Below are 24,486 nucleotides of genomic sequence, written 5' to 3' on the forward strand. Positions count from 1 at the left end.
ATTCTTTCAATGTGATGGATGTGCGCATGCGTGGGTCGCCGTAACATTAAGTCCTACATACCGTGGTCTGTGAGTGCGGCTCACACCTAGTCTCCGCTTGGTGGGCGGAGCAAACGAGGCATCCAGCACGTGACCGCAGGTCTGAGTACTCGATATTATGTATCGGCTTTGACCTGCGCACGCGCCACCGATCCATCTAGTCAGCGTCACCTAGATCCTCCCCCTTCCCACTCCTGATTGGTCCTTTGTGCTATTTAAACCTACACGCACTCCATCTTGACACGCCTCCCGAAGAAGCTAGGCGAAACGTGCACGTCGGGGCAGGAAGCAGGAGCCTTCATATTGGTGCGTGCTACACAAAACAGGTGACTATTTGACACCATCGGGGTCTCCTTTTTTCTACTACCATATAATGTGCCAGTGACCTAGAAAGCATTACCTCAGATTTGATAAGGTTGTATGCCATATTTATGATTTATGCTGTGGTCTGCATGCACTAAAGCACTTTACTGATACCTATACTATATGTAGTGTCTTTTATATTCACCAATCACGCTTGTTATATAAAAAAGGCTTCGTTGATCTTCCCTTATTTTTTGGTTCCTTCTTCCTTTTATCCTTTTACTGTATTTTATCATGTCTAAAATAAAAGATTAATTTTAATATACTATATTGTAGTTACTTATATTGTTACTTGGTGACTAACCACTCACCGTGTAAAGTCTTGTGTAAAATTGAATTTGGAAGTACAAATTAGCTCTGATATATACAGTTATATGAAAAAGTTTGGGCACCCCTATTAATCTTAAGCTTAATGTTTTATAAAAATTGGTGTTTTTGCAACAGCTATTTCAGTTTGATATATGTAATAACTGTTGGACACAGTAATGTTTCTGCCTTGAAATGAGGTTTATTGTACTAACAGAAAATGTGCAATCTGCATTCAAACTAAATTTGACAGGTGCATAAGTATGGGCACCTCACCAGAAAAGTGACATTAATATTTAGTAGATCCTCCTTTTGCAAAAATAACAGCCTCTAGTCGCTTCCTGTAGCTTTTAATGAGTTCCTGGATCCTGGATGAAGGTATTTTTGACCATTCCTCTTTACAAAACAATTCCAGTTCAGTTAAGTTTGATGGTCGCCGAGCATGGACAGCCCTCTTCAAATGATCCCACAGATGTTCAATGATATTCAGGTCTGGGGACTGGGATGGCCATTCCAGAACATTGTAATTGTTCCTCTGCATGAATGCCTGAGTAGATTTGGAGCGGTGTTTTGGATCTTTGTCTTGCTGAAAGATCCATCCCCTGCGTAACTTCAACTTTGTCACTGATTCTTGAACATTATTGTCAAGAATCTGCTGATACTGAGTGGAATCCATGCGTCGCTCAACTTTAACAAGATTCCCGGTGCCGGCATTGGCCACACAGCCCCAAAGCATGATGGAGCCTCCACCAAATTTTACAGTGGGTAGCAAGTGTTTTTCTTGGAATGCTGTGCTTTTTTGCCGCCATGCAAAACGCCTTTTTGTATGACCAAACAACTCAATCTTGGTTTCATCAGTCCACAGGACCTTCTTCCAAAAAGAAATTGGCTTCTCCAAATGTGCTTTTGCATACCTCAGCCGACTCTGTTTGTGGCGTGCTTGCAGAAACGGCTTCTTTCGCATCACTCTCCCATACAGCTTCTCCTTGTGCAATGTGCGTTGTATAGTTGACCGATGCACAGTGACACCATCTGCAGCAAGTTGATGCTGCAGCTCTCTGGAGGTGGTCTGAAGATTGTCCTTGACTGATCTCACCATTCTTCTTCTCTGCCTTTCTGATGTTTTTCTTGGCCTGCCACTTCTGGCCTTAACAAGAACTGTCCCTGTGTTCTTCCATTTCCTTACTATGTTCCTCACAGTGGAAACTGACAGGTTAAATCTCTGAGACAGCTTTTTGTATCCTTCCCCTGAACAACTATGTTGAATAATCTTTGTTTTCAAATCATTTGACAGTTGTTTTGAGGAGCCCATGATGCCACTCTTCAGAGGAGATTCAAACAGGAGAACAACTTGCAAGTGGCCACTTTAAGTAGCTTTTCTCATGATTGCATACACCTGGCTATGAAGTTCAAAGCTCAATGAGGTTACAAAACCAAAAAAAGTGCTTTAGTAAGTCAGTAAAAAGTAGGTAGGAGTATTTAAAACAAGAAAATGATAAGGGTGCCCATACTTATGCACCTGTCAAATTTTGTTTGAATGCAGATTGCACATTTTCTGTTAGTACAATAAACCTCATTTCAAGGCAGAAACATTACTGTGTCCAACAGTTATTACATATATCAAACTGAAATAGCTGTTGCAAAAACACCAATTTTTATAAAACATTAAGCTTAAGATTAATAGGGGTGCCCAAACTTTTTCATATAACTGTATATGGACCTTTTGTGTTAAACAATGCGATCCAGGCCTAACAGTGATAATAAAGTTTACTGAATACCCCCAAAATAAAACAATGCACCCAATTACCCTATGTGAATATCTATACTGGGGCTATAAGCGATTTAGTATAAAGTGTTCAACTTTCAAAAGGTTGTAAAATTTGAAAAATCCTTTTGATCAGAGTTGTCACTGAATGTCCAAATGTGGATCAGAGATCAGCTGTGATGAAACTTAACATCTACTGTTTACTGCTGGTCCTCCTTATAAATAAAGACAGGCCTAAACCTTCAAGATTTAGATTTTCAATTTGGTTTTGTGAGAGAAAAGAATCCATCTTGTTTGTCTGTGGTATCCATTTTGTCTTCACTCTTATGTAATGGTCATCAGGTAACACTGAGGGGCAGTGAGGTTTCACATTACTGTTCACTCCCCTAAGGTTACTATTGGTTCATAGATCAGAGGGAACTATTCCTTTATCTCTGACCCTATTTAAAGTGTCACATGTGTTAATAAAGCAGAAGTCTTTTTCTAGTACACCATTCCTGGCTGTGCTGTACTGATTTCCCGAGCGCTCGTAAAACAAATCTTATGAATTTGGAGTTCGGAAGGCATAGAAGAGAGCATATTTCGCTCACAGAATTTGGTGCCGAAAAGTCCCGGGACTAGACGTGCATTATACCATCCGGATCTAGAGTGAGGAGGACTCTCCAGTAAAAGTGAATTCAAACGCTGCAGCAAAAGGTAAGAAGCTTATTCTTAAAATTGTATTTCACTTTTACTGTGAGCTGGTCACCTCCAATCCGGGTGAGTTATTTTTGCAATTAATAGTCTAGTCCAAGAACTGGGAAGAGTTACCTATGCCTTTTTGAACTGTGTGCATGTGATCTGATCAGTGCATAAGTGTGATATAGTGGTACTTATACTTAGAGGATTGTTGTGTTGCTGAATCTTGTTTGGCTGATGGGACTGATCATCTCACCAGAGGGGTATCTTATGGACCATTTACGGGCTGTATTGTAGTATTTGTGGCTTTGTGACGGACTACTCTACAGAATAATAGGATCTGTGGCTGTGTGCCTGCCTATTGGACCCTTGGCTTTGTGCCTATTGTTGATATTGTGCTAGCACTGATTTTGAGGCAAGTATGGGAAACTTGTCGTGTAAATTGAGACAGAAACCCAGTGGAAAGACAGGAAAAAGTAGAATGTGCAGATAACGTGAAGGCAAGGATGCCATAACGGATAGTAAAAGAATGTTGAAATGACTGAAATTCCCCACAGGGGGGGGTCTGGTCCGTATGTGATCAGGGAGAAGGCTGAGCAGGTAAAGAATGTTGGCTCTGGAAGTAATTAGTGCAGAAAGTGTGAGAAAACCACTATAAGTAAAAGTATTGTGTGAGTGCTTTTGACAATGGACTGAAAGGACTTAATGAGACAGAATTAACAGTACCTCCTCCTTATAAAGGACCAGGAGGGTGGACATGTACAGTATGTAGGGTACAGAATATGGGATGGAAAAATAACTGCTCAAATTGCAAGATAACTAAATCTAAATTAAATTCCCCAAATGCTCCTATTGAGTTATAACAAAGACGCATGTGGTAGCTGATAGTACACCTCCTCCCCCAGAGCTAATTACATGGGATGGGGAGGGGGAAGAGAGCAGTGAGAAGGGGGGGACTGATAGAGGATACTCTCACATACCAAAGACCAGTACTCCTCACACGAGGCATGGCCCCCCTCACAAGGTGATGAAACAACTTCCCTGACGGGAAGCCTGTTCCTTTTGCTAGACAAATTCAGCAGATACAGGTTATATAGAACTGTACATGGCAGGATTTAGAATCGTTAGTAGACGCAAAAGGAGGAGATGTGACTGCACATATTATAAAGCAAGAGACAGGACGGTCAAAAGACTATCTGATTGACAGACCTGGAACAGAATATTTACAGACATTAGAGTCAGGGGAAGACTATTGTAAGATGTTGCAGCGTTGGGCATTGACGAAACAGAGAGGACAATCTATATCTTTACATGACATAACTCAAGAAAAAGATGAAGCTGTAGAAAAATATTTTGCCCGTTTACAGATGACTTGGACAGATATGGGATATTTTCCAGGGGACACTCTTAATATACGTATATTGGGAAATGCTTTTGTGGATGGGTTAAAGAAACCAATTAGAGAGGGACTTGTAAAAGCGCGCCCAGAGCGGAGGGGGAAGGATCCAAAGGATTAGCTACAAGTAGCCAAAGGGGTGGAGCAAGAGTTGATCCAAACTTGCAGAACAAAGAAAGTACGTTTTTTTTCCTTACCATAGAAAAAGGGGGGGAGGGGGGGGGACAGGAATGCAGCAGCCCCCACTCACATAGCAGATAGCTGGGAATTACTTTTTCCCTTCATCCTAATTATTGAAAACCACTAGATAAAAACTATAATGACAGAAATTCAAATTTTAGAGGTTCTATTTCAATGATTAAAATTAACTCCAGGCACATTTTTAAATTTTTATTTTTTCCTTAATAGATACTGGACAGCCGGGTCTATATGCAATTAGTGTTTTTCTTTGAGAAATCATAAAAGCACTTCATGGTGATTTACTTAGGAAATGCATTATTTCCGCGCCTCTGCATCCAGACTGCCGGGATTTATTTGTTTTTATTTATTTATTTTCCCTTAGTCATAAACAATTTACAAGGATGGTGCTATCACAAGGTGCTCAGAATTCACCGATAATGTCTAGTTTTGCAATGTTTTCTCATTTTGAAAATTTGTTGACTCCTCCATGTTTGGAGGTTGTGATGTTTCAGTTTAGAGTATGTGGACGATTTATTACTTTGTTCTGACCAAGTCTCAGGTCAGGAGTCATCTATCTCACTTTTGTGTTCCCTAGCAGAACGTACATGTAAGGCCTATAAAAAGAAACCACAGGTTTATCACCAGAAGATAGTCTTCTTAGAAAATGGCATGTCACAATGCACCGGACATTTCAAAGAGGAAAGGTCACAATACAGTAGGTTGCATTACCCAAAAACACAGGAAAACTACAAAGACCAGCAGCTTACTACTCAGCTAGGCTGGATCTTGTTGCCAGGGGGGCACCCTCTTGTGTTACAGCCATTTCTGGGGTTCAAGCCATGATTGAAAAGGCCACAGAAATAGTTCTTGATTTCACGGTCACACTATACACTCAACATGACATTCATGGTGTCCTCAGTCAGGTACATCCTAGGCACATTTCAATGACCCAGCAACTTTGACTTTAATGTGCCCTCCTCATTTCCCCAAATGTAGACCTCAAACCACGTACAGTTTTGAATCCAGTTAAGCTTCTGCCATTGGATTCAAAAAGGGGGGAACGATGGGGAAAATGAACTATTTTTACATTCGCTGACAGAGGAGGAAATAGGCGAAATACATAAACCCCATGATTGTGTAGCTCTGATGTAGCAAGAGACGGCAGGGTTTGAACATGTCTCAGGCGAACCCATTGCTAATGCAGATTTTGAGTTTTTTTGTAGATGGATCCAAATGCCAAGATGTTGGTTGGTTCTATACTGGATACGCTGTGGTCACACAACATGAGATAATAAAAGCTGAACCACTCCCTCCTCACCTATCGGCACAGGAGGCAGAGCTGAGGGCATTCACTGAGGCGTGTAGAGCGGCAAAGGGTAAGACAGCCAAATGTGTGTGTAGATAGTAGATCTTGCCTAAAGTCACTTGAAAAACCTATAAACCACAGAGAGCGTAAGGGCCCTGATGAAGAATCTCCTGTTACCAACTAAGCTTGGCGTGGTGAAGATAAAAGCTCACACTCGAGCTGACACCAATGAAGCCAGAGGAAATGCTCGTGCTGATGCTGCCGTCAAGGAAGCAGTAAAGAGGCCGAGAGTTGAGAGTCTAGCAGCGGTACAGACCGTGACCTCAGTGGCACCTGTCACTCCTGATATTCTTAAATCCCTGCAGAAACAGGCAGTTCAAGAGGAAAAGGAGTGGAGACGCAGGGAGCCCAGCTGACTGAGGAAGGTTTGTGGAAAAAGGGCAGTAAGCTCTGCCTGCCGCCAGCTCTTTACTCAGTGACGGCCCAGGTAACCCATGGACTAACACATTTGTCAAAAACAGCTATGAGTGCTTTGGTAGACAAGTTATGGGTGGCGCCAGGGTCCAGTACCCAGGCAGCCAGGCACACACAGTCTTGTATGACGTGTGCACAACAATGTAGGGAAAGCTGTGAAGACCCCGCAGAAACACACCCCTCGTCCGCTCTACCGTTCCAGAGATTGCAGATTGACTATATACAACTACCACGAGTAGGGGTATATGAGTTTGTGCTTGTGTGTGTTGATCTCTTTTCAGGCTGGCCTGAGGCATATCCGGTGCAGAAAGCGACAGTAAAGATTACCGCTCAAAAACTCATGAATGAGGTGGTATGTAGATATGGGGTTCCTGAAGTGATTGAAAGTGATAGAGGTACGCATTTCACTGGAGAGATCATGAGAGAGATCTTAAAGTCTTTGGGAATTGAGCAGGGTTTACACACACCTTATCATCCACATAGTAGTGGGAAAGTAGAAAGACTGAATGGGACATTAAAGTTAAAGATTAAGAAGGCAAAAGAGGAAAGCAGCAAACCATGTACCGAATGCTTGCCTCTAGCTCTTTTCTCAATTAGGCACACTCCAAGTATAAGAACAGGTCTCAATCCATATGAGATACTTTTTGGTTCAGTACCTAGAACAGGGTTATATTTCCCACAGTAACTTCAGATGCAGAATGATAGCCTGACTAGCAATGTGCCAGCCTTGCATAATCGCCTAAACAGTGCATAAACAGGTGTATTCTTCCATTCCAGACCCTGAATCAGTGTCTGGAACACATGATCTCAAGCCTGGAGACTGGGTGGTCCTAAAAAGACACGTCAGAAAAAGCCTTGATCCAAGATTTGATGGGCCATTCCAAGTTCTTCTGACCACAGCAACTTCGGTGAAGCTTGAGGGAAAATCCACTTGGATACACGCCAGCCACTGTAAACGAGTCACTCCACCAGCAGAATGATGACATTTTTACCAGTTCTAATGGGGATAGTGGTGGCATTGCCTCTTGCAAAGACATTAAATGAAGTTCTGAATGATGACTGAGATAATAAATTCATTAGACATCATCAAGTACTTTTAAAAGACACGAGTACATTAGCAAAAGACTGTTGGATTTGCACTCACAGTCCTGTGAGCTCCAATACTATGCCTTATTAAGCCATTCCAGTGACTGAAAGAAATGTTCTATTTGAGTAACCGCACTTTTTCCACTAAGCTAGATAACAACAGGAAAGAGAGAGCTGTAGGTTTGCCAGTAGCTGCATGGGTGACAGAGCCGTGGTTGTCGTTCAACAGGAGTGGTCCGCCTCTAAGACAGACAGGAATGCCTTGGGCTTCTAGTCGTGTCGACCTCTCCTGTTATCCGAACTTCACCACTTGCAGCTGCATCCAGATAAGATCCAGAGACGTCGCTTTCTCTACAGTATTCTGAGTGTAACGGGTCCGTACCGACATCACACAGTGTATAGCGGTCGATGCCACGCTCAATCCTGAGCTTCACTGTGTAAACGTCACCTTGGAAAGACTGATATCAGGTATTATGTCAAATGACACTCAGTATCAGGAAGAGATTATGGACATATTAAGCTCCACCTTGTTGTACTAGTCTATTCAATAACACTGTTATGGGAGCACAGGAGAGTTTGTACATTTTATGTGGACATCAGGCCTACAAGTGGTTACCTAATAACTTCACAGGGGTCTGCACACCGGCCTTCCTGACCCCATCAACCTTTATAGTGCCTCACACCAGAGTAAATGTTAAAGCAATCCCTCTACAAACATGATACAGACAAGCTGCAGACAATCCCAGACCCAATGGTAAACCTCATCTTGTAGAAATGGGGGTGGCAAATAAGATTGTGAGCAGCATATTGATTTACAAGTCCATAACGCAGATGGGATAAGCTGGTGGAGGCGACTGATTATCTAGATGACCAGATCTTCCAGGTGCTTGATGCCCTTAATGCATCTAATATAATACAGAAGCAGCTAATTGTAGTCACTAACCAACACACCATAGTGCTGGACTACCTGACCGCTATGGTGGGATGTGTCAGATCATCGGTCCCGCATGTTGTCATTACATGGACGTTATGGGAAATCTCCAGGTTAGGACTGATATACAGAAGATAACCAAGATAAGGGATAAGTGGTTACAGGAGCATGGACTCCTGGTGGGAGAAACATTCTCTTTCCTGAATCCCACTAATTGGTTCAAGGGTCTAGGTGGGTGGCTCTCAGGGATTATACACGTATGCAATTATTATTATTCTGCTTGTTGATATATGTAGCCGTAAAAGCGCTGATTTATGTTACATCGAAGTTACTCAGGTTTATATGTAAGGAAAACCGTGTCACAGAACTCCTGATTGTATACTATGGACCCCAAACAAGAAAAGATCCATTGTTGTGATACAATTATAAATGTTTAGGTAGGGAACTGAGGTGAAGCAGGTAGGAAAGTCCCGAGGACGCGACTAGCACGCTCCTATATACCTACTGAGATGCCATAATTGGTCACAAAAGGGGGGGAAATGTGAGAGGAAAGAATCCATCTTGTTTGTCTGTGGTATCCATTTTGTCTTCACTCTTATGTAATGGTCATCAGGTAACACTGAGGGGCAGTGAGGTTTCACATTACTGTTCACTCCCCTAATGTTACTATAGGTTCATAGGTCAGAGGGAACTATTCCTTTGTCTCTGACCCTATTTAAAGTGTCACATGTGTTAATAAAGCAGAAGTCTTTTTCTAGTACACCATTCCTGGTTGTGCTGTACTTATTTCCCGAGCGCTCGTAAAACAAATCTTATTAATTTGGAGTTCGGAAGGCATAGAAGAGAGCATATTTCGCTCAGTTTCAACAAACTGTGCATAATTTAACCCTTAAAGCAAATATAAAGAGCTTTTAATATATCATACCAGAAAAATATGCTTCTTACTACATTTATGAGTCATTTTTTTCTTCCTGCCTTCCCTCTGAGCTCATAATTCATTTAGAAAAATAGCTAGAATTCATCTTGCTCTTAACAAGACAGACTGCCTGCTCACTGAGGGATCAGATTACAGCTATCAAATTAATTCTAGGGAGAAGGGATGGGGATATAGGTGAAAGTAGCAGAGAGGGGATGAGATATAGTGTTCCTAGTTCTAGTAAGTGTGTTATCTCAGGTGAGTGCTGGATTCACAACTACGCTGTTCAGTACTGTTCTCTACCTCTGTGTGTCGAGTATGGCACACATCATACTGGGGGTCTCCATCCACTACCTCTGAGACGAATGAAAGATAGAAAAAGAGCGTTACAAATAAAAGTTAAAAGTCAAAAGTAAATGTTCATTGTCTCTAATTTAATAGTGAATAAAATCAAATGAATAAGCAAGCATGAATGCTTCTAATTAGCCAGAAGCACTGAAAATGGGATGGAATGATGGAAGCATAAGGCACACTGACAGGTATTAACTATAATTAGTCTTTCAATAATATTTTTAACCATGAGCTGCACTGTTTCCTCAATGTGATATTAAAATTATTGAAAATATAAAAATAAATTACCCACATTTTTCCATTCACCGCATGAAAAAGATCATATTATTTATTGCTTGGTGACTATGGTCAAATAAACAGGGGAGAACTGCTGTTTTTTCATCACCTGTCTCCCCCCCCCCAAAAAAAAGAATAAAAGGCATGTACACTAAAAAGGTGTCAATAAGAACTACAGCTCATTCTGCATAAAACAAGTAATCACGCAGCTCGAACCAAGAAAAATTCATGTGTTATGGGTATTTAGTGAGACAAAGCAAATTTTATTTTTCCTAAAGTTTTTCATTTTTTAAAAATACACTCCTGAACATTAAAAAATTGCAACACTACAAAGTAAAGTGGAATTATGGACATAACAGGATCAATGGACATGTTAATGATATGCAAATGATGAAAAAATGGAAACTAAATGTTCAAAACATACTGATTTATCCAGCATTGATTATGAATGCAGAAATATACGTATGCATTATATCAATGAGGTTATTAATGGTTGTCTGAGGAATGTTCTATCACACTGAATGCCACTTGTGCACGCAAATCATCAAGATGTCTTGAACTCTTGATGGCAGCTCCTTTTGCGAATGCCGACCAAAGATGTCCCAGATGTGCTCGATGTGAGACAAGTCCCGAGGTGATGCGGGATAATGGTAGCATATTTAGGCCACGCGGGATGATCTCAGTAGCACAAGCAATAAGCATATACCATTAACCTGGGAGTAGGAACGGTGTAATGTTCCCTCGTCAAGGTCTCTTTATGGCATTGCCCACGTGGTCTCCAGATTTAGTCCAGAGACTGGAATGGAGTAATTGGGGTTGGAATGAAAGTCTGGAGCGTTTAGTGTGCTTTTGTCTTGAGTTCACTGATAGCCAGAAATTGGTCTGAAGACCATGTGGACAAAGCCATGAAGGAACATCGCTCTGGTCCTACTCCTGACATTATGGTATGCGGTGGCATAGTGTACCTGGAATGAAGACCAGAGAGATATGGCTACCATACATTAACAGCTTGGCATTACATTGATTTGATGGTGGAACTAGTGGTATGGCAATTTCTACAATATCCCAAGAGATCCTTTTTAGCCTGGCAACGCTGTGCAATGGAAGACTGTGTAGACTGTGTAAACAGTCTGTTTTGAAAATTTTGTATCCATTTTTTCAATATTTGCATATAAATTATTTATCTATCCTGTGAATTCCATAATTCCATGACTTTTCTTTCTTGGCATTGTATCTTCAATGTTGAGGAGTGTGGCAGCTATCAGATAATAACAGCTGTGTGTGTTTCTCTGCAGCATTTTCTGTTGGTATATATATATATATATATATATATATATATATATATATATATATATAATATACAGGAGGAAGAGAGGGCAGTATGATGGCTAAGAGGTTAGCACTATTGCTTTGAAATGCTGGGGTTTTAGGCTCAAAATCCCACAATATTTGCAAATAGTTTGTATATTCTCCCCATAATTCTTCCTTGTACTTCAGTTTCCTCCCACCATCCAAAGACATTCTGATAGGGAAGTTAGCTTGTGAGTCCCAATGGGTACAGATGCTTATGTCTATAAAGTGCTGTTGTAATTAATGGCGCTATATAAGCAAATAATATAAATAAATGTAAGTAAAGAATTTATGATGCTGCTACTATAACGCATATTAGTCTGCTGTGTATCCAACCTGTGTGCACATACCCTAAGGACAGATAATAGACTCACTAAATTACTAATTGCCACAACTGGTTATGGTACTGGGTATTCTCAGTAACAATAAGTAGACTGACAGTCAATTTAGAAATCCAGAAAACATTCAAAGACGACTAAATAATGACTTCAGAGCTTTTCAAGCATTACAGTGGAGGGAAAGGGACAGCACTTGGGATTCTGAAAATAACCGTTCTAGGTAACGCTAGTTTGGAAGAAATAAAAAAAAATGATACAGATGTTTATGAGCAACTAAACTAATGACTGGTAACTAAATATTTATAATACACTTGTTTACTGTTAAGTTATAAGTGGAGAAAATTATTTTTAATCTAGTTGCCCAACAACTATGCACAGGCACAATATATGAAAAGATGTAAAAGAATCCAAAAGTCAATCCAAACACAGCAGGGATGAAAAAAATGTTACTCTAATCTTCAAGCAGAACAAAACTGTGACATGTTGTTGTTTGCACAAAGGAGAGTGACAAAGTAATGGCTCACAAATAAGAAAAGCAGCTAGAGTTGTATGTATCGCCTGACAATCAAAGGACTAAAGCAAGCTAAATAAACCTACTTAACAATGAGAACTAAAATAAATTGTACGTGACATTACATATGTAACCAGTGCCTAACTTTAGCGTCATAACATAAAAAATGTAGGCACTATACATTCTGCTTTAAAGAAATTAATATGACAGAGGGGTTGACAGCAGCATAGATCCTCTTGAAACCCATTTTGCGGAGGTCATCCAGCTACAGCGGGTGAAATAAATGTTGAACATGTCACCAATTTTCTAAGTAAATAATTTTCTAAAGGTGCTATTGACGTGAAATTCTCACCAGATGTCGGTAACAACCCATCCAATCTACACAGGCAAAGAAATCAAACCATAGATGGCCATAAATTAAGTTATGTGTATTAATGAGAAATGGCACAGGGAAAAGTATTGAAAGAAAGAGAATTGCAATAAGCCTTGGAAAGTCATGATAACATATTAGATCTATCAGTAATTAGAAAGCAATCCTGTCACTTAGTGAAAAATTATATCAGGTGGTTTAACTGATGGCCTATAAAAAGGTGTCTCATTATAATAATGGATAATTATCAAGGTGCCACATAATAAACATCTCATGAAGGGTAAAACCTGTGAGATGTCTCAAGACCTTTGTAACCTTATTGTTGAAAAACATACTGATGGCCTTGGTTACAGAAGAATTTCAAAACTACTTAAGGTTCCAATGAGCACTGTTGAGGCCATAGTCTGGAAGTGGAAAGAACACAATTTCACCATAAACCGGCCACAACCATGTGCTGCCCACAAGATTTCGGACAGAGGAGTGAAAAGAATTATAAGAAGAGTTGTCAAAGAGCCAAGGACCACCCGTGGAGAGCTACAGAAAGACCTGGCATCAGCTGGTACAAGTATTTCAAAGAAAACAATAAGTAACACACTTAATCTCCATGGCCTGTATGCACGCTCACCACACAAGACTCCAATGCGGAACAAAAAGCATGTTCTAGTGCCTTTAAAGTTTACTCAACAACAATTAGACAAGCCTGTGAAATACTGGGAGATTATAAAGTGGTCACAAGACGCCATATTACACACCATATTTGGAGGCCAAAAGGCTCTGCATATCACCCCAAAACACCATACCAATCGTGAAGTTTGGAGGTGCGAACACCACAGTGTGGGGCTGTTTTTCATTATACGGCAATGGCAAACTTCATACCATTGATGGAAGGATGAATGGACAAATGTACTGAGACATTCTTGAAAAATCTGCTGCCATCCAGCAGAATGATGAAGATGAAACGAGGGTTGACATTTCAGCAAGATAATGATCCAATACACACAGCCAAGGAAACTCACAACTGGTTTCAGAGAAAGAAAATAAAGCTTCTAGAATGGCCCAGCCAATCACCTGACCTGAATCCAACAAAATATTTATGGAAGACAATAAAACTCAGTTCATAGAAGGAGCCCACAGAACGTTCAGGATGTGAAGAGTGTTTGTGTGGAAGAATGGGCCAAAATCGCGCCTGAGCAATGCATGAGACTAGTTTCTCCATACAGGAGGCGTATTGAAGCTTTCATTACCAACAAAGGCTTTTGTACGAAGTAATAATTACATTTCAGTAAATGTAACTTAATTTATGGACATCTATGGTTTGATTTCTTTGCCAGTGTGGATGGGATGGATTGTTACCCACATCTGGTGCTAATGTCATGTCAATAGCACTTTTAGAAATACATTTACTTGGAAAATTGGGGACGTGTTCAATTCTTATGTCACCCGTTGTATGTGTTGTATAGAGCAAAAAAGGGCATAGGAATGTTTTCTAGTATGCATCTTTGGTATTTTTTTCATGGATTTTAATCTTGAAGACAGAGTACTGCATCAAATATATATTTTATTTTTTGAGGTGTGTTGTCTACACCTAATATTAAAGCATGAATGTATGGAGAAAAGACATCCATTTACAAAAATAATCTTTTACCAGAGAAAAGCAAAAGTTCCATAGAACAGACAAGTTAACCATAACAATTCCAGGGATGACGTACTTTGTCATTTACTTAGCTTATAATTAATGTACATGCTCACATTGTTTCATTACACAAAATAGTCTCTATCATTATTGAAAAAAAGAATACTTTAGTACAGTGATCAAAAGTTTTCAAATTCAAAGTTAACACAGTACATACGCACCACAAATGAAATAGTAAAGTATTAATACGTACCATTTTTGGTAATGATGTTAACTTGTAATGTTCCCAAAACATTGTGACCTTCACATCACCACAAAAGCTGGCAAGCAATTATTTGGGTTGGTCCTCTGATTATTGGCAAGGGCAAAAAACGGCGGTAAACACCATTGCTAACAAGCTAATGAATAAGGGGAACATTGCGAATCAAAACAACGTTGCTCAAATTCATTGGCTCGTTGGCAATGCCATCAGCCATGTTTCAGTGGGTCAAGAATGTAAAAACAGATGATATCCTTGAACAGTGAACTTTGATGTTATTCATGACATAAAAAACGCTGAGCAATCAGGGGCCAAAATGTATGTATGTTATCCACAAATTTATTAAGAATTAAAATACAAAATTCTGAAAATTGTTTGCATTGTATTTAAAGGGAATCAACCCTCCTAAACTGTCTACATGGGCATGTAGGTCATAGGAAGCAGGATAAATGATACCTTGATATCTGCGATCCCATGTCTTATTCCAGAGATATCCATGTTTTTCTTATACCTAAATGAGCTGTTCCAGGCTATGGGCCAGAGATAGATCTCCTGGAGAATCTTAGTTTAAATAAAAGAGGGAGTTACCAGTGTGAGACATGTAACTAACACAGAACAGTAGAACTGAACTTTGTCTCCTTACAAACACATTTGCTGCAGTTCTCACAGCTCTGCTGTATTGCGACCCTGTCTGCCTGTGAGATGGGAGCTGAGAGGAACTTGCAGATGTGTTAGTTATAATCACATTCAGCTCTGCAGTGAGATCAGGAAAGCAGAGAGCGGCCATTACACATCACACTGGTAATGGCCCCTTTTATTTAAAAAAACCTATAGAGGCAGATTCTCATGAAGATCTATTTCTGCTCCATAGCCCTGAACATCTCATTTACATATAAGAAAAACGTGGATTTCTCTGGAATAAGACATCGGATCGCAGATATCAAGGTATCATTTTATTCAGTTTCCCATGACCTACATGCCCATATAGAAAGCTTGGGAAAATTGATCCTACTGACCGATTCCCTTTAAGGATAGCTTTGGCAAACAAAGAACATAAACACTGAGTTAATTAAACTAATTTAATAGAGAGCACAATGCAATGAAGTTACATGTCTGGTAGAAATTGGACATCAATTTTGGCAGTGTTGGAAAAATAATTTAAAGAACTGTGTATTTCTGTATTACACATTGGTGGCTGTTAGCTACAGCACATAATCATTTATTAATTTTGTGAAGTAAATCCCATAAGAACTTTTACAAATAATCATGAGAATATAGGTTTACAGTGAAAAAAAATAATAGATGTGTAGTCATGACTTCAAAATGTAGGCCTCGGTCCAGGAATGCTGCCTCATATCAATACAGTGCAACCATCACATTAAAACTGGTGAAATATTAACCAAGAATTCATCAGAAACACTACACACTGTACAAAGAGTGACATTAGTAAAATATTTCTGCAGTAATGATTCTCATCTGGCAAAAGTTATGACAAACGGATAATAAATTCTTTTTTACTCTCTCCAGGTTTATTCAAAGATTAAATCTGTATTGCAAACAAAGTGCAACTATCTGGATGAAATAATGACTGAAACCATGCCAGTGCCGCCCCTGTGACTGGAAGCCGAACGCTGCCGGGGGAAATAAAGTTCATTTCCTCCCAGCAGTGTCAGAGCTCTATTAACCTGCAGATTAACCCCATATCTGTAGGTTAATAGCGCTTTTTACATGGTTCCCTTGAAATAGATTTCTTAGATCCAATGAAGCTGGTGTAGTTACTTGCCATAATGGCTACATGTTCTTTTTTTAAAGTTTGATTATAACAAAGGAGTGAGAGAGCTTATATATCCTAATGTATTCATGAGCTAAACTTAATCTCTGCCCACCTAGTCTAATTGACAATGGACAGCTTGTACTAAGCAGTGTAAGATTTCATCAACAACAGCAGAGAAGGGAACGCTGAAAAGAACTTGTCAGTTAAGGCCCCGTCACACTAAGCGATGCAGCAGCGATCCCGACAACGATACGACCTGTCAGGGATCGTTGCTGCATCACTAATACATCGCTGGTGAGCTGTCAAACAGGCAGGCTCACCAGCGATCAGGGGAGCAGCGATATCGTGGAAAGAATCGTTCCACGATGTCCTGCTCCAGTTACCAGCCTGCTGCAAGCAGGAGCAGGCTGGTAACTATGGTAAACATCGGGTTACTAAGTGCGCGTGTGCCCCTAGTAACCCGCTGTTTACCATGGATACCACTCTGCTACGGTGCGCGGGAGCCTCCGAGCACCGTAGCAGAGTGGTATCCATGGTAAACAGCGGGTTACTAAGTGCGCGCGTGCCCCTAGTAACCCGCTGTTTACCATAGCTACCAGCCAGATCGTTGGTCCCGCTGGTCACACACAGCGATGTGTGCTGGCCAGCGGGAGGCCAACGACCAAAAAATGGTCCAGGACACTTTGCAGCGATCAGCGACCTCACAGCAGGGGCCTGATCGCTGCAAAGTGTCACACATAGCGACATCGCTGGTGAGGTCGCTGGTGAGTCACCAAAACCGTGACTCAGCAGCGATATCGCTATGTGAGACGGGGGCTTTAGACTAGGTGGGCAGAGAATTCATTTAGTTCATTAATACAGAAGGAGTCATAAAATGCCCAGCTAAAGTCAGGCAGGAAAACTTTCAAAAAGGTTATACAACAATTCCGACATGAAAGTACACCAGCCTCATCAGGTGGTCTAAGGTCTATTTAATTATGTATGCAGTTTGTATTATGAGATTCTATGACAGATCCTCTTTAAGGCCCCAAGCTTTGTTCTCTCCAGATCGGCAAACAAATCTTCAGGTACACGTGTGAATTAGTCCTAAATTTCTTAACAGAAAAGTGTAAATCTTTTACCTCTCCTATAAAGTACTCTCATGTGTCAAGTATCGGACATGGAATACACCAGCTATCAAGCCTCACCAAAATACTATATTTCTGACATGATAAATGCAGAAAGAAAATAACTTTCTACTTACATGGATCTGATTTGGAAAATGTATCTCTGTCCAAAAGATTCCTGTTGGAGAAAAAGATCATATTTTCCATTAATTATTTGCAACAATCGATAACAGAATATTCTTAAATTACAAAACATTTAAATACAACCAGGCTTCTAGGGTTCAAAATTCAACATATTTGCCATCTTAAAAGGGAACATGAAGTTATTGGCACGACCACCCAACCTAGACCATAATCTAACCATTCCACCTCTATCTTGCTTTTTTGAAAATAAAATATCCTGATATTAGAAATCACTTTCTGCAGGAAGTAGCTTTGGTATCTACATGTCATATGCCTGAACCAGAACAGCTCTATCGGTTATAGTTATGCTAAGTTCACAATTATACAGTGCTCTCTGCCAAGCACTATGTCCCCCAAAAAAACTGTATTCCATTCACTTGAATGAGGCAGACAAGTTATTGTGGACATTGTATGGCCTCCATCCTGGCAGAATTCATTTATATCAGATATAAACAAAAATGTGGTTTGCCATGTTTTATGCATGTTTATAATAGACTAGCTTTTACCCGCGGCTTCGCTTGCGTGGAATTTGGTCTGCCACATTAAGTTTCGTGACAGATCATTTTAATAGTAAAAAAAAAAAAATCTTATTTAGTTACTAGTACATCCAAAATTTCAGATGTCTAACTTCAAAACTGACGGATTCCATACAATCTTTGAACCCCTATAATATTAAGAGGGAAACTCTTGAGGGTGGAATTATCAAAATTCCTTTCTTAGTGCTCATTTAAGCTATAATAGAACCTATCTGCAAATTTCAAGATGCTAAGTTCAGTGGTTTCGGCTGTGCGTTGACCGCTAGGTGTGTCAGTCAATCAGGTTTACAGTTTTATATAATCTTCGCCTGTATGGTGTGTTTATAAAAAGTAGCCCTATGCCTTTCCCCAGGCTTGAAATTATCAATATCAAATTTCATCACAAACGGATTACTAAACACTGATTAATAAACAGGACGGACTGAAGTTACTTGCGTTTAATATTGTTCGTGTTAGTAAAGAATTAGTATGTAATTGGAATAATGGACATCTGCAGGTAATTTATCTATGTGTTTTTACTGCAATAAACTCCTGTAAACTATGTTATTTGATTTCTTTCGTTCAGCGAAAATATGTAGATTTTGCAATTTAGAAACACGTGAGCAAGCTACATATAGCTGACCGTGGGAAAAACAGGGCGTGCCTAAATGTATCCCCGCTACCTTCAAAGTTTGCCCTTGCGATTTATTGATGGTCATTGAAAATGCCACTTTAAGTGGGAACTGCAAACGTTTGAAATTAAAGGGTAAGTTATGCTCTCAGAGGCCAGATTTTTTTCCGACTTAATTGACATGTATCGTTATATTACAACCAAAATTACATAAAATCATTACAAATTGTAGCCTATATGTTATTCCGATGTATAATCTATATTACTGTAAAGTTTCATGCAAATCCGTCCAGTAGTTTTTTCGTGAAAGAGTAACAAACATACATACTCACAAACTTTCGCATTTATAATATTAGTAGGACAAATACTGCTAGGAAGGAGGGCAGGCAGAGTCCACAGTGACTCCATCAGATCCATTTACGTGAATGGCTCCAATGAAGTCCCCGTCAGAATTGTCAAGTTCAATGTGACATTGAATCATTTTTAATTGTCGGCTATATATGAAGGCATAGTCAGCATGAAAGTGTCCGATCAGAACATTAGGCACACTATTGCTGGATAATATTTAGTTTACTGACAATGCAAGCAAAACATTACAACTATATTTCTGCCCATCGTATGTCTTGTATTCTACATTTTCACAAGTTTTCTCCAATGCAGGCTCTATTTCTTAATTTGCAAATGACTTTGAGCTGGAAGATTAGCTGCTATGATGTCTCCCATACACAGTACAGCCTGTTCTTCAAAGTGCATAGAAAGAAGCATCAGCAGAATTGAGGAAATTACACAGTGGTACTCAGCAATGTAAATGTAAACCCAGCTCTAGGGTGAGGTAAAACACTTCTTACAAAGCTCAGCACAATCTTTCTGTGTTTGAGTCTGCCTGCTTTCTCACTCTGCTCCTCAAACATCCTCCACCCTTAATGTGCTGGCAGTCTGTTGTGTCTTGAACAAAAGGGACCAAAAAAAGAAGAAAGAGACAATGTAATATGGAAATACACACCTATGAGTCAATAGTGTTAAATCAAAAAATTCCAAAATTTATTAATGTGCACTGACACAAACATGCTAAAACCAATTAAAAACAGAAACCATACAGAAAGACCATGTCCACGAGTAATCAATAACCTGAAGGTACAGTTAATGACATAGATCAATTGCTAGGTACACTCTCCCATAAGAACATGTTACAAATAACCACCATACATCAAATACTGCAGTTTGGTTGAACAAAATGGCAGGTATAGAGGATCACATAGGCAGAAACATGTAGGTATATAGTATAATAAAGATATAGAACTCAGAACCAGGCGTCCCTGGAGAAAATATTTAACCTCAGTATAGCACCTATATAATGGCTCATATAACACATATATAAGTATACAAATCCAGTGAGCGAGCAAAGAACCTGAAATGCAGACTAGTGTAGCCACTCCAACCTGTCAAAGGCAGTGTTACTCATATAGACCCCCATGTGGTGGAATGAAGAGGAATGCATGTGGACGTAGCGGGGAAAATGGGAGAGGGACCATAGGAGTGGGCAAAGCCCACACGTATCGCAGTCAATACGGCTTCATCTATGTCATTATCTGTACCTTCAGGTTATTGATTACTTGTGGACATGGTCTTTTTGTATGGTTTCTGTTTTTAATTGGTTTTAGCATGTTTGTGTCAGTGCACATTAATACATTTTGGAATTTTTTGATTTAACACTATTGACTCATAGGTGTGCATTTCCATATTACATTGTCTCTTTCTTCTTTTTTTGCTTCAGATTATCTTGTCAATGTAGGTATTTTGCACCCGGTCATTTTTTGCTCTATGATTGGCACTGGTGCACCCCCATTTACATATATCTATCATTGAACAAAAGGGAGTTGAAGTTTTGCTTTCAGGGTGGATGGCAAGTTCAGGAAGCAGAGCGAGAAGCGGATAATAGGTGGAGAAAGAAGCACATTTCTCAGAAAAGATATAAAACAAAGTTTTGTATATTCACTTATACTATTGATTTGTTTTTTTAAAAGTATAGTTCCCATTTAAAGAAGCACTCTCATCAAAATGTTTATCCTCTTAATATATTGCAATCATCATATTATATGGCACTGTGTACTTACAATTGCTCATTTTACCTTTCTACCCAGTTAATTCTTCTAGTCTCCATTAGGTCTATGACATCACACGATTAAAAATGGACTAGCTTAATTCTTCTAAGCTCTATTTAGAAACAAGAAGTAAATTTTCCCTGTATGAGTCATAAGTCACTGCAAAAGTCCCTGGCAGGGGAGAAAGGGAACAGCTGGGTCAGGAATGGAAGAAGGGAATGATAAAAGCAGGGACAAGAGACTTCCTATTTCTACATAGATCAGAGAAAAGAATTATCCGCGTAGAAAGGCAAAATGAGCAATTGTAAGTACACAGTACTATATAATATGATGACTGCAATATATTAAGAGGATAAAAACTTTGATGGGAGCGCCTCCTTAACTGCAAATACTGCTACACTGACCAAGTCCAGGTAAAATAACATGGTTGTGTGCTAATAGCAATATGCTTTGTTTCTTCGAGAGTAAATAAGAAAATTACGAAGAAAAAATATGTGGTTGTCAGAGCAAAGAATTAATTTTAATTTCACAAATAGCCATTGAGCTCTACTTTAAAGCTGTAGAGCTAATACATAATCCAATTAATTACAATATAGATGTCACAGACTTATAGGACGGCCCTACAAAGCCATATGGTACCTCCAGCAAGGCATGCTATCCTATACATCCATAATGCAGTCACATGCTTGGGGCCTTAATGCGGTATTTTAGAATTAAGATATTTTTCACCTATCTTTATGACAGGTCATCAGTATTAGATAGGCATGGGTGTGACACCTGGGCCACCCCCCGATCAGCTGTTACCTTGTCCCACACCCGTAAAAGTATACCACAGTTATCTACACTGTGTAGTGACCTTTCTTTGATACTGCAGCACAGCTTCCATTCACTTCTATGAGGGCCCTACATTTTAGACTTATTTATGTCAAAGTAGAAAAAAACTAAAAAAAGTAAAATATATGTAATTCAATGTTTACAAGGGAATTTTAAACTGATTACAAAGAAATCGGTGACAGATACACATTACACTTCATATTTACAAATCATTAATATATTAGACACAAATAATAAAATAATATCATGTAACTGATACAGCACAATAAAACACTGATTACATAAAATTAGTGAGTTACACATTAAAATTCTTTTATTTACAAAGAATCAATAAAATATGCAGCTCTACTAGAGTTCACACTGTAAAAACACTGTACAACAAATATATTTCTGTTAATTACGGTACACCAAACGAGAGCCAAGTGTTTTTACAGTGTAACTGAAAGGTTTTGGACCCTACTTATGCACTGTTGTTTCCAGAAGTGCCGAGTTTATTATCGCATCTGCTAGCGTCTGCAGTCTCAGCGACTTTACGCAAATGTGGGCATAAATAGAAGTATGTAAAGGCCTAGTTATTGCAATCTTCAGGAGCATGTTAACATTTATAAACCTAGAAAACCCATTAAAGACCAGTGCTAAATGGTTTTGTGTATATTTTGATCAAGCCACTATTATTTTTCCAATTTCTAAATGAAAACAAAGGCTAAATATACAACAAGATGATTCATATGGGCAGGGGTTACAATATAAAATCTTTTCATTTTGGAATAACTATGATATTATTTATTTTTTCCCCCCAAACTTATGCTGCTGCCATAATAATGTTTCAGTTGTGACAATGAAAACATGACCAATGGGACTGGATACAATAGTAAAATTATGTAGCGTGACGCAACCATTAATGGCTGTAGCCTGCATTCTAAGGAAATTGTAACTGGCTTTTAGTACTATGGGAAGGTAAATTCCACTACCATGAGGAATGTCCATCTATTTCTGTACCATCAATTTTACTAAGAGCTAAGGTAAACTGAGTGACTTACTAGACAAAAACCCACCATTACTTACTCTTCGGTGTGGGCCCAGACAATGCGACTGATCCATGAATTAAATGAGACATCAATAGCGCTGCTGCTCTTTTCAGTATTTTCCTGCACAGCAACATTCCTGGCTACTTGCTGTGCAGGAAAATATAAAACATCCCCATTCATTTTAAGTCACAGTAACTTCTAAAGGTACTTCATTCTTGTGAATGACAGGGGACCCAGAGACGGTATTCAATTCAATCATAATGTTATGACATACCCAAATACAATAAATACATTCTAACAATATGGGATGGAGAAAAATTACTTTGATGTTTGTATATTATTGATAAAATGTTGATTAGAATATTGATTTTGTCAATTTGATTTTTTTTTTGTAAACAAAGAAGCATCAATGCAGCCCTTTCACAGGTTGATCTTAAAAATTGCTGGAAACAGGAATTGTCAGCCTATAGTATGTTCTCCAGTGACCAGTGTGAAAACTAGAGTACTTCATGATTTTATTTTGCAGCCATAAACATTTTTTTTGGAACATAGGCTTAAAATAATAATTCTTTAAATAAGCTGTGAAAAAAAGCCTTGTCCCACTTAGCCTTACCAGAAAATAAAATTCCCAATACATGTAAGGTTTATGGGAACCTTTCACATACATGCAGTCTGTGTGGACAGCACAGTATAGAGGAGGAGAATCTGAGCAGAAAGATAAAAAGTTTTGTTGGCAAAGATTCAGTAATTTTATTAATAGAAATCCATTTGTCTGTATGTGTATGAGTCCAGGGAGTGGTCCTACTCAGTGATTGACAGGTATCTCTGCAAGCACAGTCACACAAGAAAGACTATCAATCACTGAATAGGACCACCCACTGGACTCCTATGCATACAAACACCAAGGATGTCAATGGATAAAAGGCAAGTTTTACTGAAACTTTTCCCAGAAAAATGCATATCAATCAGCTCCTTCTGCTCTATAGCTTCCGGTCTGCAGTTCAGGTGCCATTTTCAATATGACAGGCCCCTTTAAGGCCATTGTTAAGAGGTTCACAACGTGAACTTGCCATAGGCAAAAGAAACAAGGCCTGGCTTCTGAGTCAAGACAGATGAGTAACAGCCATGTTACCAAAAAAGCTGCTTTTATTCCCACTGTGTTTTTTCTCCAGGTACTTGCACCAAAATATGCAAAAGTCATCTGCTCCGATTATTGGGATTTTGCTGCATTTTTTTTATATGCTTTCCCCTTTTTTGACGTGGAAAAGGAATCAAGATGACTGTCAACCCAGAATTGGCACTTCAGTCAAAAGAGGTATACTATTGTTGAACTTTATTGGAAAAATTGCCGGAGCAATGCTTTAATAAAAGGAGTTAATGTTGTACTGAGATATTATAAGATATCCATCGCCCATAGAATTATGAAGGTCTCAAGACAGTGCCTGTTCAGAAGAATGCTCTACATTAACTGAGGTACAATACTGTGAGATATGGAGGTATATTATATGAATTCTGTAGGTATTCTGTGAGCCACAGTACACAAAGCAAACAAAAGTATCCAGTCATTTGGATCTAAAACGCCACCAATTTATTAGTACACAGTATGTGCATTTATAATTTTGGACAACGGACCTTATGATATTACCAAAATCACTCTGAGCAGGAATGATTCATGTGAAAACAAAAAGCGGACACCAATCCAAAGCAAACTGTATTCTTTTGGCTTCTTGTCGATGTTCAGCAGAATACAGATTCTTATTGTCTTGTCACTCTACAAGCCTGGGT

The 24,486-nt window shown here is 39.2% G+C and overlaps 1 protein-coding gene across 2 annotated transcripts in view; it reads right to left on the reverse strand.

Moving 5' to 3' along the window:
• Nucleotides 1–24,486, reverse strand: part of CPNE8 (copine 8) — a 372,256-nt gene that overhangs the window by 235,052 nt on the left and 112,718 nt on the right. The window contains exon 2 of one of the 2 annotated variants that reach the window (XM_073652158.1): nt 17,546–17,586. The exons of the other annotated variant lie outside the window; for it this stretch is intronic. Coding sequence (XP_073508259.1) covers nt 17,546–17,586 — 41 coding nt within the window. The remainder of the gene's footprint in view (nt 1–17,545; nt 17,587–24,486) is intronic. 2 annotated transcript variants of the gene reach the window in all.

This window comes from Phyllobates terribilis, unplaced genomic scaffold, assembly GCF_046119375.1.
Source record: "Phyllobates terribilis strain yellow unplaced genomic scaffold, ASM4611937v1 Scaffold_11__3_contigs__length_659146591, whole genome shotgun sequence".
Taxonomy (NCBI): domain Eukaryota; kingdom Metazoa; phylum Chordata; class Amphibia; order Anura; family Dendrobatidae; genus Phyllobates; species Phyllobates terribilis.